Genomic DNA, 16,899 nt, shown 5'->3' on the forward strand with positions numbered 1-16,899 from the left:
TAAAAATTAAAAAATCATGTACTGGTGCTGTGCACAATTCATGCAGTTGTCATTCCCAATTGTGTTTGAAGCAGAAAGAAATAGGAAAAGGGGATACATATCAGTGACTGCAAGTCAGATAACTAGAGATTAAGGTATTAGGGAGGTTGGGGGCCCTGGGGCGCCTCTTAGTCTAGTAGCAATCAGTGTGTGACGGCTGGGGGGGGGGGGGGGATGGAGGGGTGCACTTTGGTGTCTCAGCCTTGGGTGCTGAAGGACCTTGTCCCAGCTCTGCTGTACCGTATGTGTTACCCAGTATATAACAGTATATAGTCAATTGACTTGTTGCATTGGTCAACTCTCCTTAAGTAGACTGGTGCTCTCCTTGTCTACCTGTTTATCAGAGCGGTATGGAAGAATAGATTGTGCTGAGAGGCGGTAACAGGATAGGGTGTATCACCCGGCATCAATAACACCCGGCGTATAAGACGACCCCTATATATATATATATATATATATATATATATATATATATATATATACACATGCATACACTGGCCCATAATCAACTGCCCAGGAAAAGGCGGAACCCTTAAACTAAACTCAAGCTAAAAGCAATTTGTAAAAAAGAAAAAAGCAACTACCCAGGATAATACCCTTAAATTCAAAGGTGTTTACCACTTACCCTTGGAAAACTTTCTTGAAGTGCACCTGTGTTAAAATGTACAGTGTTCACAAGGACTACAGCAGCAATCTGCTGTAGTTCTTCTTGCAAATGAGCCTCCAAGGAGTTGTGGCTAGCCCTGCTGCATCTGGTCTTTAGTTGGAAGCTTGACTGCAGTAACCAAAGCCACACCCCATCTCACCTGCCCTTAAAGTGGATCCGAGGTGAACTTTTACTCATTGCATATTTGTGTTGCTTTCCTATTGTTTATAGGGCATTCCTCAAGACAAATACTTTTTTGTTTTTGTTTTAATGCTCTAATTCCCTATAAACTAAAGAAGCCACTCCCACAGGTTTTCAGAGAGCCTTGGCAGTAGCAAGGGCTCATGGGAGCTCAGTCTGGGCAGGAGGAGGAGGAGGTGCTACAAGCCATTGATTTCAGAGGCAGAGGGGTGGAGGGGGATTAGGTTTTTTTCTCAGGCTGAGTGCTCAAGATACAGAGAAGCCTGCCTCTGTGTAAGGTTTACAAACAACATGGCTGCTGTCATTGTATCACCGGAAGAAATAATCATTTTCTATTAACGCTGTTGGCAGATAGATTTGCAGTGTTAACTATCTAAACTTTAGATAAGATATATAGACAAGTTACATGTTATAGTTAGTTTTTCATCTCGGATCCGCTTTAAGCTGTCCTCTCTGCTGGCGAAGTGGCTGGCAGTCATGTGTGGGAACTAATTTAGCACTAGTCAGTAATTCTCACTGCTCACACTATCCTTTTCCGTAGTTTAGTAAGTTTGCACCAGCCCCACCTTCCAGGACTCTCTCCTCCCCTTTGCTCAAGGACCACTTCACTGGTATCTACTTCTGACAGGGGATATAGGCCACACACCCCTATGCACTTTGAAAAAGAGTGGCAGGAGCAGTGAGAACTGACACATAGGTCCACAAACATAAATATCTATCTAGGTTTAAAAAGACTCGGAAGTCTCCTAAAAACAAGGTTTTCACTTTAAAAACCTATTTAGCCTAATTGTCCCTCCTAAAACGCCGCATCCCCGCAGCTGACAATGTCATAAATCACCCCAAATTACCTGGGGCACATTGCGGGGCTCCTTCCGCATAGAGGCAGTGCTTTCAGCTGCAGCTCTGTCTCTACATGCGTGTATCAGCACGGATCGCCGCCTGTCCCCTGCCCGTCTCAGTCTTTCTTCACTGAGAGGGGCGGGGGAGAGGCGGAGATACGCGCTGATTGACGCTCATGGAGGCAGAGCTGCAGGTGAAAGCTCTGCCTCCTCCGGCAGCAAAATCCATGACCAAGAAAGTCGTGGATTTTGCCGGGGGTAATTAGGGGTGATTTATGGTGTTGTCAGCCGCGGGATGTGGCGTTTTAGAAGGGGCAATTAGGTTAAAGAGGTTTTTAAAGTAAAGTGTTTTTAGGAGACTTCAGAGTCTCTTTTTTAAGTTACCCATAGCTTATGTTGCAATAGACTCCTGGACCTCAGGTCCATCTTATAAATATAGTGCACACTGCAAGAGTCTCTCCTAACTCAAGCCAGGGACTCAGCATAACAGAATACTAACCAACCTATCTGAATATTAGTTTGGTATTTTTATCCAGGGTGTTTTACAACTTTAGCCAGAACAGAACAGAACAGGTGAACAGGAAAACACTGTTTTCAACAAGGCTTTTTTCCCTTTGGTGAAAAGGTTACTGCATAATACTATTAAATGATACATTGAAGATGTCTCTATGAAGCTGCTCTAAAGTATCTGAAGTGCAGGAAGCTAAAAACACAGCCTGAATAATACTTATTTATTCAAGTAATAGCTGAGTTAGTTTGTTTGCCGAAATTATCTGTTGAGATAATTAGGTCATTAGGAAGACATTCGCTCACTTGTGCATAAAACTCGATAAATAGTAAAATTAATTACTTTTTTGCCCTTTAAAAACTAAGAAAGCTCACGGAGAACATTAATTATCTGAGTGCTCCAAGGTTAGGTGAGTATATGTTGCCTTAATATGTGCCATTTGAATATTTAAAGTGGCAAAATAGGAAAGTGTTTGGTAGTTTTAATTAGCATGCTCTTTTAAGCCAGTAAAAGAGTGTTTTAGCTCAATGTTTATGAAACGTCTGCTAATTAATGTCCTGAGAAATCTCAATTTCTTGACTTATTTAACCAGTTAATAGACCAATTTTCAGGTTACCAGAGTTTAAGCCAACAGCTGCGAAAATAAAACAGGTTTATATAATTAAGAAAAAGTGTCACAGAACTGGCTCAGACTAATAGAATCTATTACATTGCAATATATACCATATTAAAAGGCAATCATACATTGCACTTTAAACAGAACTTCAAATATGCCAGTTAAAGAGAACCCGAGGTGGGTTTGAAGAATATTATCTGCATACAGAGGCTGGATCTGCCTATACAGCCCAGCCTCTGTTGCTATCCCAAACCCCCCTAAGGTCCCCCTGCACTCTGCAATCCCTCATAAATCACAGCCACGCTGCTGACAAACAGCTTGTCAGAGCTGGATGTGTTTATCTCTATAGTGTCAGTCTGCTGCTCTCCCCGCCTCCTGCAGAACTCCAGTCCCCGCCTGCATCCCTTCCCTCCCTGCTGATTGGAGGGAAGGGACGGGGGCAGGGACCGGAGCTATGCAGGAGGCGGGGGAGCAGCTGAGACTGACACTACAGATGTAAACACAGCCTCACAGCACGGCTGTGATTTATGAGGGATTGCAGAGTGCAGGGGGACCTTAGTGGGGTTTGGGATAGCAACAGAGGCTGGGCTGTATAGGCAGATCCAGCCTCTGTATGCAGATAACATTCTTTAAACACACCTCGGGTTCTCTTTAAGGTTCCCATACACTGAGCCGATTAGCGGCATATCAATTGCAAATCGATTTCCTGGCCGATCGATTTGCGGCCGATTTCAATCGATCTGACATGCTGGAAAATCTAGGTCGATCTGTTGAGATTCCTTATCATTTTGCATTGGACCTACCGTAATGGAAATCTGATGGCAAAAAAATGCCATCAAATAGATTTCCAATAGATTTCATACTGAAATGTATTGGAAATCTGTTCCTAGTAAAAAATATTCCTAAACACATCAGATAGATCAGAAATCTATCTGATGATCTATCTGCTGCTAATCTAACGAGTGTATGGCCACCTTTATGTAGATTTTACATCTTATTTTGGTCTGAACACCTCAATTATTTTGCCTTGTTTATCATTGGTTATTAAAGTCATAATACAGATGGTCAGACCTTTGATTTTTTGGTTGTGATTGTCATATCAATGTATACACATGTACAATGGCTCTTATGCCTAGTACACACCATACAATTTGCTGTAAGATTTTCTGTAAGATTTACCTGCCAGATAGATAATTTCCAACATGTTGGAAATTATCAATCTAACCAGCTATCTGCCTAGCAATTAAGCATTGTTCTACTCAGCAGGAGATAAACAGAAGACAATGCACCAGAGATGATGACCAGTCTCTACAGGTGCGTACACAAGGACAAACAAATGTAACGACGGGTCCGCCGGACTCTCCTGCTGGGCGGTCTTTAGCCGACAGTATGCGCTGAGCGGATCGTTCAGAAACAGCCTTATCAGTCCGCCAACATCGCGTACACACGCACACGCGCATACTGTCGGCTAAAGACCGCTCATTGGGAGGGTCCGGCGGACCCGTCGTTACAATTGGTAGTGCGTGTGTACGCACCTTACCAGTACTTTACAGAAAATAATCTAATTACAGAACATCTTACAGAAAATCTAACAGAAACATCTTACAGAAAATTGTATGGTGTGTACTAGGCATCATGTCCAATCACCTGTTCTCTCAACCAATTTAGTCCATTGTATCCATGGATAAGTTTGGTTGCTCACATATACACACAGTATAATGTGTATCATCAATCAATGTTAATAAGCATGTATGATCTCTTAAAGTGTACCCGAAGCGACAAGTGACATGATGAGATAAACATGTGTATGTACAGTGCAAAAAATATTAATAGCCAGGCTGCTTAATTTTTTTTTTTGCTGCCTGAAAGAGTTAATTTTTAGGCATGCAAGTGACAGCTTTGGTAATATAGTAAACCTAATTGGTAAGCAAATTACAGCCATAAAAGTTGTCCTAGCAGAATACAACATCAGAGGAGAGATAAACCAAGGACAAAAGTTCAATTATTTTAACACTAGAACACTTAATAGACTGCCACAATGCAGATACAATGAAACGTTCACAGCTCTTTTATGTTTTGACCTACCTCAACAAGGTCTTTTCATGTGTTAAATAAGGTCAGTAACTAGTTCCAAGCCAAGTAGGATAGTTGATAATTTTAGCTAATTTAGATTTAGCTGTGTGAATATGGAAACCTCTGGGTTTCAGGTGATCATATAAGCTCATTTTCAAACAAGATGCTATTGATCTCACATTATAGTTGGCAAATTTCGTTGGAACACAAAGGGCCTGATTCATCAAGCTGCGCTGCTAAAGCAGCACAGCTTAATGTGCAGTAGTGTGCACTATGCACCCCTTACACAGCAGCGCTCACTGCTATGTAGGAGCGTGCCTTCTCGCGCATTGCTTCCTTAGTAAAATGAACTGCAGGCGGTCCTGCTCCTGTGAAGTATCACTACCGCGATCCTTCACTTGCGGTCGCTACTGTGTTCATTTACATTGTTGTAACAATGTAAATTAACACAGCAGCGGCTGTGAGTGAAGTCGATACTTCACAGGAGAAGGACCGCAAAGTTACGCGTGCTGCTAAAAAAGCAATGCGCGTAACTAAGGAAGGCACTCTCAGTGCAGCTTGATGAATCAGGCCCAAAGAGACCAAAATACAAACACTATTACATTACCTTTAATGCATCAGGTGTGTCCTCTACGCAATAAACCTTGAGGTTGTATTCAAGTGAAGTGCAAAGTAGGGGTGCAAAAATTGCTAGCTGGAGGCGTTTTATAGCAGATCTGGAGTAAGACTCCCCCACAAAGGCATAGGTACCCAGCTGGTCGAGTAAAATGTGACAGGACTGGCTTTCCAGCTGACAGTAACACGGTGTGTTTAATGTCTCTTCATTTATTGTCACCACCTCCTGAAAATGACAGCACAGTCACAACATTAGCAGGCAAGTAACACAGTTAAGATACACAACACTAGATTATCTGATGGCACAAACACATCAAAAACGGATAAATAGGTTCATATTTACTGTAGAAATGAAGTACAGGAAATTCCATACGCAAGCCACTAGAGGGAGATGTTACTATCTTATATGCAGCATTGAAATCTTTGCAGAACTTCACAAAAAACCATTGACAAGTCACATCAGATTTCTCGCCATCTTTTAAGCTACCCACCTTGTGATTTTCCTGATGACTGACGATTGTTGAATGCCGAGCTGTCATTTCCGCGATATTGTGACATGGGTACAGGCACACGACCATGCTAATGTTGCTTAGCATCGCAATAACGACCGTCACGGCGGATCGCTAAGGTCCCCGACGACTCCCACGCAAAGTTCCGCGAATGCTTGAAGTTTCGTTCACTCCAGGCGTGTAGCGCCGCGTGGCGTCGTGCACACCCGCCGGCAGGAAGAGGCGTCATTAACGACCGTCAGGCAGGGAGTACGCAGCTTAAGGCCTCATTCACACTTTGTGCGCTTCTGTCCGCTTTTTTTTCTAGCACATCAATGTTACAGATACATGTTGCTGAAAAAAAGCGGACAGAAGCGCACTGGTGTGAATGAGCCCTTAAAGGGCATCACAATCTAGTATTGCTTTAAATTGTTTAAATTTAGAGCCAGTGAAGGAGGTAAGTGTGGTAGTGATGCTGAGGCATGAAATGAACTTACTAATACATTTTTGGAATGTCAGAGGAAACTGAACTATGTAGAAGGATTTAGTCCATTTATGGGAAGAACACACAAATGCAGCACAGATATTGTTCTTGGTAGTATTTTAACCTAGGAAAGAATTATGGTCACACACTTGAAGATATCTGTCAGATCAACAACATTTACCAACAGCAAAGTTCGCGAATAAAGTAAATTTGCATTTTCACTTTGATAACTAAGTGTGTTGTCATGTACAGCGACAATCCAGATTTTTATCATAGCACTTAATTGGATGTTTGAAATCAACACTATAAGCTTCAGTGCAAAGTGATCTAGTAAAAATCTGACAGGTCAGTCTAGAAGTTTGTGGTCAACATCCTACCTAATAAGACACAAGTGTCTCTGTGTCCCATGTCCCTGTATGTGTTCTTTTTGTTGTGCGCATGTGCAGGGAGGTACGCAGAGACACTGAGGAGGAGAGCTGGGGGAATAACGCGGCGGAGGGGCCAGGAGGGGCGGGCGTGTGCAAGTGAGCGCGCGGCATGAGTGCGTGGATGCCGGTGACAGACCTAGCCCGTTTTTAAACGAGCTAAGGTCACTAGTATACCATAATGTCTTGTGTACCTCATTTTTCCATCAGATCGATGTGAAATTTCCCATCCTTCGATAATTCCAGAAATGTCCAATCTGCTTCTGGTCGGGAAAGGGATTGATTTTAAGAGCACTACTGCACTATATTTCTTGATCAGAAGGAGATAATCGGATATGCTGGAAATGATCGGGAGGGAAATTTCCCATCGATCTGAAGGGAAAAGTGCATAGTGTGTAACAAGCATAAGATTGATTCTTAGCCACTGTGCTGCCAATACTGTGTAATGCTGGGAATACATGGTTCGTTTTTTAGCTGAATAGATGGTTTGATAGATAATTTCCGACATGTCCGATCTCCCTTTCGATTCCTTGGCCCAGTGGCGTAGCATTCGGTATAGCCACCATAGCGTTGCTATGGGGCCCCTATGCCACTGGGGGCCCGTGCGAGTCGGGGGACTTTTTTTTTATTATAATGCCGCCCAGGCCCCCCCTCCCTGGCTGCCCGCATCAGATGTCAGCCGCACAGCGAGTGTCGGACTCCCCGCCTATCACTGTATACTTTACTACACACTCAGGACGCAGCACTGCCTTTCGGCTGCGAGCAGGCTACAGGCGGGGGTGTCAGGTAGATGAGAGCGGCTCTGTGCACTGGCCCGGCTGGCTTTGTTTATATTTGCACTCTGTAGCCACCGGGAGCTATTAGGGGAGACAGTTTGGTTACTTCAAAGTATGTAGGGGGAGGGAGGAAGAGAAAGCAGAGCTAGGCTAAGCACGAAAAGCTCTGTCCCCCTCCTTCTCACATGGTGCAGGCAAAGGTCCTGTTAGTAAAGTGACAGCGAGTGGTGGGGAGAGCAGCACGGAATGCTGTAAACAAATGGCTTGATGATGATTGCTGCAGGCCACAGCTCTGCCCCCCATTCCCCCTCCCCATGTCTATTGGTTTAGCCTGTGCCCGGGATTTTTTAAGATGCCAGTGCTACCATGCTATTCCTATCACAGCGTGCAGCTACACAGACCTGCATTGCAGCCAGCGAGATCTGCAGCCAGGTACAGGGACAAAGTTGTGACTGGTCATGCAGGGAGACAGAGAGAGGCTTGGGACCCTAATTGATCCTCCCCCCTGCTTTTTCTAGCTGAAACTATAATGCTCCCCCCCCCCCCTTCTGAACAGTATCCCCTGCTGAGACAATCCTGTGATGCTTCCCAGTGTTTACAAAGGGTGACACCTCCATCACCTCAGCTAAGTCCAATTGTCACCTGACCTAATCAGATGTCATTGCTGCTGTAATCAGGTCAGGTGACAGCTGGTCAGTGCTGAGGTGTCCCCCTATGGAAACCCTGCTGAAAGCCAGGTTGTAGGTGTCAGGTGGGGGGGGGGGGGGGGATCACTTGAAAGAGTAAAAGGAATGCATAGGATTGCCTCAGCAGGGGACACGGTTTAGAAGGCGGGATTCATGTAGTCTCTCAGTTAGAGAAGTGGGGATATCAGTGGTCAGCGAGGGTTAAAGGAAATATCAGGTATTTTAAAGAAAATGTGATCTACTTGCCTGTTGCTTCCTCCAGCCCTTGGAAGATTGTGTCCCTCACTGTAGCTCCGCTCCCAGCTGGTCTTCCAGGGTCACCTCGGTTGCAGATGCTGCCCCGACGAGGTCGGTATCTTCTGCGCCTGCGTGATCACGCTCACGTAGCCGGGAGCGTTCTGTGCAGGCGCAGAAGATACAGACCTCGCCAGGTCAGCATCTGCAACCGAGGTGACTCTGGGAGACCAGCTGGGAGCAGAGCTACGGTGAGGGACACAATCTTACAAGGGCTGGAGGAAGCAACAGGTAAGTAGATCACATTTTCACAAATGCGTGATATTTCTTTTAAGGGATACCTTGGTCCTAAACATATCCTCAAATTGATGCTCTGTGTGTGTGAGGGGAGTTGTACATATGCTTATTGCACCTCCCGTGTCCCGGTGTCTGCCTCTGTTTGATTGTTTTCCTCCCCATTCTAAGGGTCCTGGTCGGCACCTTCTGACCCAGACATACTATGCTGTGCATGCACAGTATGTCCGCTTGAGCGCCTTGTGACCGCTGGTAAGTGGAACTCCAAGTGTTTTACGCGGACAAACTGCACATGCACAGCATAGTATGTGAGGGTCACAGGGTGCCGACCAGGACCCTTTGAGCAGGGAGGATAACAGGCAAACAGATGCAGACACTGGGAGATGCTGTAAGCATATGCTCAACACACTCTCTCTCTCTCTATCTCTCTCTCTATCTTTCATATGTTTAGGATTGGGGTATGCTTTGAGGACTGATGAGTCTCCTATTATTATGTGTCACCTGTAAGGATTAGGCTCCATTTACACTTAATCAGTTGCTCTCAGTTAAAACTGAAAGGACAACTAATTTTCAAAGTAATGCCCATGTTTTCCTATGGCTCAGTTCACACTCTTCACATTTTAACTGAAAGATTTTTCATAATGCACTGCTATGGAGAAGAAGAAAAAAAATGCGTACCAACTGATTAAGTGTAAACGGGGCCTCAAGCTCAGTCCTTAGTGCGACATCACTTTGGTATACCCGAACAGTGTGCGGTTTCTATGTGGGGAGGCATGACACAGCTGCTTCCCACTAGCTGTGAGGAGGGGAACAATGCATCAATGTACTGTCTGTCTGCCACTAGAACCAACCAATTACTGTCTGCCAGTCACTACAATCAACCAACCACTACCAGCCTAGCACTAGGTTTAACCAATCACTACCAGTCTGGCACTAGGATTAACAGAATACTACCAGCAGGCCACAAGAATCAACCAAACACTGCCAGCCTGCCAATATATTAGACTGATCAGTACCTGCTGGCACTTAGAATTGCTAGTGCTCTGTGCTGGTGCCGCACAGTTCAGCCTCCTGTTTTAAGAGGCCACACCAATTTAAATTTGACCAATCAAATACCCCTGCAGCTGATATTGATTTGGCTTTCTTTTAACATGCAGACTAATTGTAATCAAATTTGCATCAACTCATAGACCATCCATATTGCCTACCACCACCTTCCTATCAATAGAATCCACCCATCACTAAAATCTACATCTGCTTGTTGTTGGTAATAGCCTACATTTAGTAAATTCTGCATGTCATTGGCAATATCTGCCTATTGTTGGTATTCTCTAATTGCCTTTGGTAATATTTACATTAGCTTGCGTAAGAAAAGGGGGATGTGAGTTGGGGGTGTGGATGGTGCTGATGGGCGGGGTTTAGGGCATTAGAACTTCTGTGCCTATAGGCTCCTGAGCTGTAAATCCGGCCCTGGGGACACATACCCCCTGGCTACATATATACCCCCTGACTACATATACTGGGCACATATACCCCTGCCTACATATACTGGGGACATATCTCTGGTTACATATACTGGGCATATATACCCCTGACTACATATACTGGGCACATATATACCCCTGGCTATATATACTGGGCACATATACCTCTGGCTACATATACTGAGCACATATACTGGGGACATATACCCCTGACTACATATACTGGAGACACTGGCTGTTTGCCATTATGTGCATTTACTGGTGAAAAGCTGTCTCTTATGTGCATTTACTGGAGAAAAGCTGTCTCTAATTATGTGCATTTACTGGTGAAAAGCTGTCTCTTATTATGTGCATTTACTGGTGAAAAGCTGTCTCTTATGTGCATTTACTGGTGAAAAGCTGTCTCTTATTATGTGCATTTACTGGTGAAAAGCTGTCTCTTATGATGTGCATTTACTGGTGAAAAGCTGTCTTATGTGCATTTAGTGGGGAAACGCTGTCTCTCATTACATGCATTTACTGGGGAAATGCTGTCATTATGTGCATTTACTTCATTTTTTTTTATGTAAGTACATTAACTAGTATAACTACATTAGTTAGCCCCACCCACATGACATCATGGCCACACCCATTTTTAAAATTTCCTCGAACATGTTGCCCCCTACCCATTTTTGACTGCCCCCTCATATGTGCCAGTCTAGAACCGGCCCTGTTCCCCTGCCTACATATACTGGGCACATATACCCCTGGCTACCTGTTCTGGGGACATCTCTCCCCCTGGCTACCTGTTCTGGGGACATCTATACCCCTGGCCACCTATTCTGAAGACACCTATAGACCTAGCTACTTATACTACCTAGCTACTTATACTGGGTGTAGGAATGTTGGGGTGGAGGGTCCTGGAGGAATGTTTGGGTGGGAGGTCCGAGGTCCATGGGGTTGGAAGGTCGTGGGGAGGGGGGCCCATAAAATTTTTTTGCTATGGGGCCCAGTCATTTCTAGCCCCTGCCTTGGCCGCTCGTTTTCTGATAGAAGTGATGGAAAAAGATAAGAAAAACGAGTGGAATATAAGAGAATCGAGCAGCAAAATCGATCGAGAGGTGAAATGCACATCAGAAACGCACCGTGTATTCCCAGCATAATATGGCAACCATGGCCTAGTAATATAGCAAACATATCTAAGGTTTTCATAATACAGGGAACGGTCTACATTTTTATATTTTTTCAAACTGAAGTGAAAGGAGTATGTGCTGCTACCATTCACTTTACAAATGTCCAGCTGTCTGGCTGCAATGCTGAGTTTCATTATTTTGAGTCACACATGGGTGTAGCAATAGACAGAGTTGTTATGAGGTCCAGGATGCTGGTGACACCTTATGTGTTCCCTGCCTACGATCTCTGTGTACAAAAAAAAAATCAATCATCCTGGAAATACAAGGCACTCATATCATGGATGAAGCATGCATGCAATGTGTGGACTGGGGACATGAATGGCTAAATACAGTATAACCCAGTGCCTGAGCAGCAGGCTAAATAATCATCTCTGTCTATTATAAGCAGCCCATTGGCCATCTCTATTTAAGATCAACACAAGATACTGCCAAGTTGCATATTTATAGCAAGTCAGTAATCTCACCTAGTGTTTCCTTTACAAATAAACACAAGTGCCAGGTTAAAGGGATACTGTAGGGGGGTCGGGGGAAAATGAGTTGAAGTTACCCGGGGCTTCTAATGGTCCCCCGCAGACATCCTGTGCCCGCGCAGCCACTCACCGATGCTCCGGCCCCGCCTCCGGTTCACTTCTGGAATTTCAGACTTTAAAGTCTGAAAACCACTACGCCTGCGTTGCCGTGTCCTCGCTTCCCCTGATGTCACCAGGAGCGCACGGCGGAGGCACAGACCATACTGGGCCTGCGCAGTACGCTCCTGGTGACATCAGCAGGAGCGAGGACATGGCAACGCAGGCGCAGTGGTTTTCAGACTTTAAAGTCTGGAATTCCAGAAGTGAACCGGAGGCAGGGACGGAGCATCAGTGAGTGGCTGCGCAGGCACAGGATGTCTGCGGGGGACCATTAGAAGCCCCGCGTAACTTCAACTCATTTTCCCCCGACCCCCCTACAGTATCCCTTTAACAACTTAATGCTATGGGTGAAGGGAACAAAGGCGCGCTTGCATGCACTGCAGCAGAATAGCCAAAGTTATATAAACATTCTATTTGCACTAAAGGTGCACAAATGTGTTGTTTATAAACATTAATTTCGTAGGAAGTGGTTAATCAAGCCAATCAGAAAATTTCTGTCTTCAGCCTTACCTCCCAGTTTCCCTGATGAGATTGGGTTTTTAGCTGTAAAATCCAGTCAGATGTGGCGATATCAGCACAATGTGGAATGGTCAGAATGACAGGTCTGCACAGCAGAAGTCCGGTGGGACCACAAGTAATTATGGGACTCAGAATTGTCTGTGTACCTTCCGAGGGCATGCTGCAAAAGAAAACCCATTACTTGTAGGCACGAAAGAGTTATATTTATTCTAGGAAGAGGAACATATTTGTACATAATTAGCTCTCATCTCTGCGGCCTGGAACCCACTGAAAACCGCAAACGCAAAACGCAACCGCTAGCGTTTTGTCTGAGCGGTTTGCAAGCGGATTCATGCGCGTTTTTGGTCGTGTTTTGCAACATTGTATTTTTTTCCCCAGCGGGTGCCTAGCGTTTTGCGTTTTTATCCTGATTGGTCCTGTGAATTATTTTTCATTTTGTTACAGTGTGCTGAACCGCAAAACGCTAGCAAAACCGCTCAGTTTAGGTTTTGCTGAGCGTTTCTGCTAGCGTTTCAATACTTTACATTGAAGCGCTAACGCTCCCAAAATGCTGCAGGTCCTGCGTTTGCGTTTCTGGGAAACGCAAACGCTCCTGTGGAAGTTGCCCCATCCATTAACATTAGCCCAGCGTTTTGGCAAACTGCTAGCGTATCGCAGTGCTGCCAAAACGCTGCCAAAAGCGCTCCTGTGGGTTCCAGCCCTGCCTCCGGTCAGTAATGAAATTCTAATGAGCTTCTACATTTTGCTGTGTCCCACACTGTTTCACACACGGTTCACACTGCAAAGCAAAACAGACATTTTTGGTCTGTATTTCCGGATCACAAAACTGGCAGTGGACGGATCGTATGTAGAAACCTATCATGAAAACGCATCAAAAAGCACCATGGGAGTCAAAACTGCACTGTCCACTCTGGTTAGCAGTTGAAGCTTCGGCTCTGATGTGAGCCAATGTCTTTCCCATGCTGTTCCCTAGAAATCACCCCAGCTATGATCTGATCTGAGCCTGATCAGCCCCAACATGTGACCTCTCCAACTTCACCCGGGACCTGAACACAGAACTTCTTCTCTGCTTTAAAAGATATGCAACAATATACTAACCTTTAGAGAAAAACATTTCTTTGTTACAGCTGATACAAATCCTGCAATAAATCTGCAGTGTGTCTACTTCCTGCTTTCATGAAAGCAGACATATTGTTAACATTCTGTGTTTACAAATTAGCTGCTCTGTCGTGACAGAGGAGATTCCTGAGCTGACATAGCTGAGAGATTAAATTACAGTGGTGTTTAGTCACAAATAAAGGGGAATTAGAGACAGGCTAAACTCTCAATACATACAGGGTACATTTCTCTCTGTTTACCTTCAGTCCTGTGCAAGAGTTTAGGTCCACATTAAATGTGAATATCATTCCTGTTTTCTGGGCACATCAGCTTTGGTTTGATGTACAATTTAGGGAGGGGGGGGGGGGGGCTTACTGTGTATTGCTAGGATGTATGAAAAATATACATATATAACTTTATGGAGACTTATCATTTCAGCTTCCAGTGTAAATATCCATGTGAGCATTAGTGTATACAGTGAAACCTTGGTTTGCGAGCATAATTAGTTCCGGAAACATGCGTTTGTAATCCAAAGGACTCATATCAAAAGCTAATTTCCCCATAAGAATGAATGGAAACCCAGTTGATTCATTCTACAATCCAAAAACAGTTATAGTAAAATGGTGTGAAATAAAACATAAACAAGACTTTAACTAACAGAATCATTGCCATCTGTTGGGCCACCCCAACCTTTTTTTTGTGGCTTTACCAAGGAACTTATCCAATGAGTTACATTTGAGGATTTCATGGAAATTGACTTTGCACAGTCTCGACACTCAGATTAAGTACAATTAACTGCAATCCTGCAGTGTCAAAGGGAGAAGAGCTATCGGCTTAGTTGTGATGACTTACTTTATATGTTTTTTTGCTTGTATATCAAGACATTGCTTGTATATAAAGTAAAAAATTCACACAAATGTTTGCTTGTATTGCAAAGCGCTCTTAAACCAATTTACTCTCAATCCAAGGTTTTACTGTATACTATTGGTTTGGTGTGCAGGGTCAGCATTACCATAGAGGCAAAGGGGGCAATCGCCCAAAGCCCCAGAGCCTTTTAGGTGACCCCAGGTGTCTCCCCCCATCTTAACCGTTGCTCCCTGGGGCCTCTGCAGCATCTCTGGCAGAGTAGCATCTCACCTGTGCTGGCGAGTATGTGATATGCTACACTGCCAAACACTATGCAGGGGCACCAGGGAGCACAGCTAAATTGGGAGGTGATTGGAAGGAGGAGGTCAGCAGCCAGCTCAGGGGCCCAGGAGGGACATCTGACTGCAACAAAGGGCCCCGAATGCCACTTTTTGGTTGGGTTGGGGTTTGGTTTTTTGGTTGGGGTGTCTGTTGGGGGGCCCCCAGGTAAATTTTTCTCTGGGGCTTCATTTTTTACTAGAACTGGCTCTGTTGGTGTGATCATTTTGACTATCAGTCTACCTAAAAATAGTTTTGTACCCACAGTTCAACCAAAGCACCATGTACTGTCCAATGGAAAGGGGAGCATGAGGTTAATTGTGAAGGTCCCTGCTTTGTGTAGGAAAAAAACAATTGGTCAAACGTTCTGCTGTGGCTGACTGCTATTGTAGTAGACACAGTTCTGACAGAAAATGGAGATGTCTGTATGGCCATCAGATTATAGTTTGATGTAATAACCAGCGATTGTCGAATGTCTTATGTCTGTATAGTCCCTTAAGTGAAATTGTCTACTTACACAGTGTTTTCTCTTTTATTTATCATTAGATACATTTCATAGTATTTCCCCTGGGGAATAGCTCCGTGTGGTATCAGTAAGCTGACTCCTGCAAAATTAAAAAAAAAATTTTTTTATCATTCATCATCAAGTACCGTATACTGCAGCAACATTTTATCCTATTGATTATTATTTATTGTATTTATATAGCGCCAACATATTATGTAGTGCTGGACTATAATAAATAGGGATACATACAAGGGGTATTGGACAGAAACGTAGCACAAGGTTATACAAGGCAAGCAGTACAATATACATGATCATGCAGTTTGGGAGCTATTAACACATAGAAATAACAAAACATTGAATAGGACAACGAGACAAGATTTCTGGCTGCCTGAAATATTTCACCAGGACAGTATCTTGAATGAAAACAATACACTGTTTTCTCTGCAGTAATGGTGTAAACTACCAAAGTGCTCTTACTCCTACCGGCTTTAGGTTAAAAAGGTAAAAATGAATTACTAATTTGGTTTTAAGAGGTGCCTAAAACTATGTACACACAAATTACTGTCACCAACAACAAGCATTAGGAATTGTTATAGGTTATACTTTAGAAATGAGCACTGAAGCGATATGCTACCTGGATCCTGGCAGAGTCGCATGTTTTATTTGGGGGTAGAAGTGGAAGGACATGTGAGTGTCTTTTTGTGTAAACATGAAAGGAAGTTCCCAAAGTAACAACAGACATTTGGATTGATTCACTAAAGGCCGGTAATATTGCCTACTATGCGGCAATGTTCCCAGCCTGCACTGAAAATAGTAATGCTTGTTGTGCCGATAGCAGGACAAGCATTACCATAGCAATGTGCTACGCTACCTCCTAATGCATGGTACACTGTTCATGTGTACTGTCACGATAATGCTCGTTGCGCTATTGGCACAACGAGGCGAGCGTTACTTTTTTTAGTACAGGCCGGTAACATTGGCGCACGGTATGTATCCCTCTAAATGGTCGGATAGTAAGCCAAATACATCATTGGATATCTGTACACTGTGGATTTTGGCCAAGATTATATGATCACAAGCAATCATTTCTGATGAGTAAAATCAGTGCTCTCACTAAGCACAAATCCTACAATCACTCTCTACGTGGCGATACCAAAACCCGTCATTATAAAGTGCTTGGGGCTGATGGAAGGTTGCTGGATGACCTTGAAGTTGGCCAGTACCTGTGCTTGCTGAGACTGTAGGTTTAAACTTATAGGATAAAGGAAAGACTATAGTGAACTGTAACTACATTGCTTTCCTTTGGCAAACACAGGAGCTTACTAATAGCAATAGGATTTGCATCAAAGGTACTTTAATAGCAATTATTTGTATTTGCAATAG

The 16,899-nt window shown here is 44.0% G+C and overlaps 1 protein-coding gene across 3 annotated transcripts in view; it reads right to left on the minus strand.

Moving 5' to 3' along the window:
• Positions 1–16,899, minus strand: part of UNC5B (unc-5 netrin receptor B) — a 267,170-nt gene that overhangs the window by 18,370 nt on the left and 231,901 nt on the right. For all 3 annotated transcript variants that reach the window (XM_068258272.1, XM_068258271.1, XM_068258273.1), the window contains 3 exons: positions 15,529–15,616; positions 12,720–12,888; positions 5,530–5,763 (listed from right to left, as the gene is read on the minus strand). In XM_068258272.1, the coding sequence (XP_068114373.1) occupies positions 5,530–5,763; positions 12,720–12,888; positions 15,529–15,616 (491 nt within the window). The remainder of the gene's footprint in view (positions 1–5,529; positions 5,764–12,719; positions 12,889–15,528; positions 15,617–16,899) is intronic.

The sequence above is a fragment of the Hyperolius riggenbachi genome, chromosome 10, assembly GCF_040937935.1.
Source record: "Hyperolius riggenbachi isolate aHypRig1 chromosome 10, aHypRig1.pri, whole genome shotgun sequence".
Taxonomy (NCBI): Eukaryota; Metazoa; Chordata; class Amphibia; order Anura; family Hyperoliidae; genus Hyperolius; species Hyperolius riggenbachi.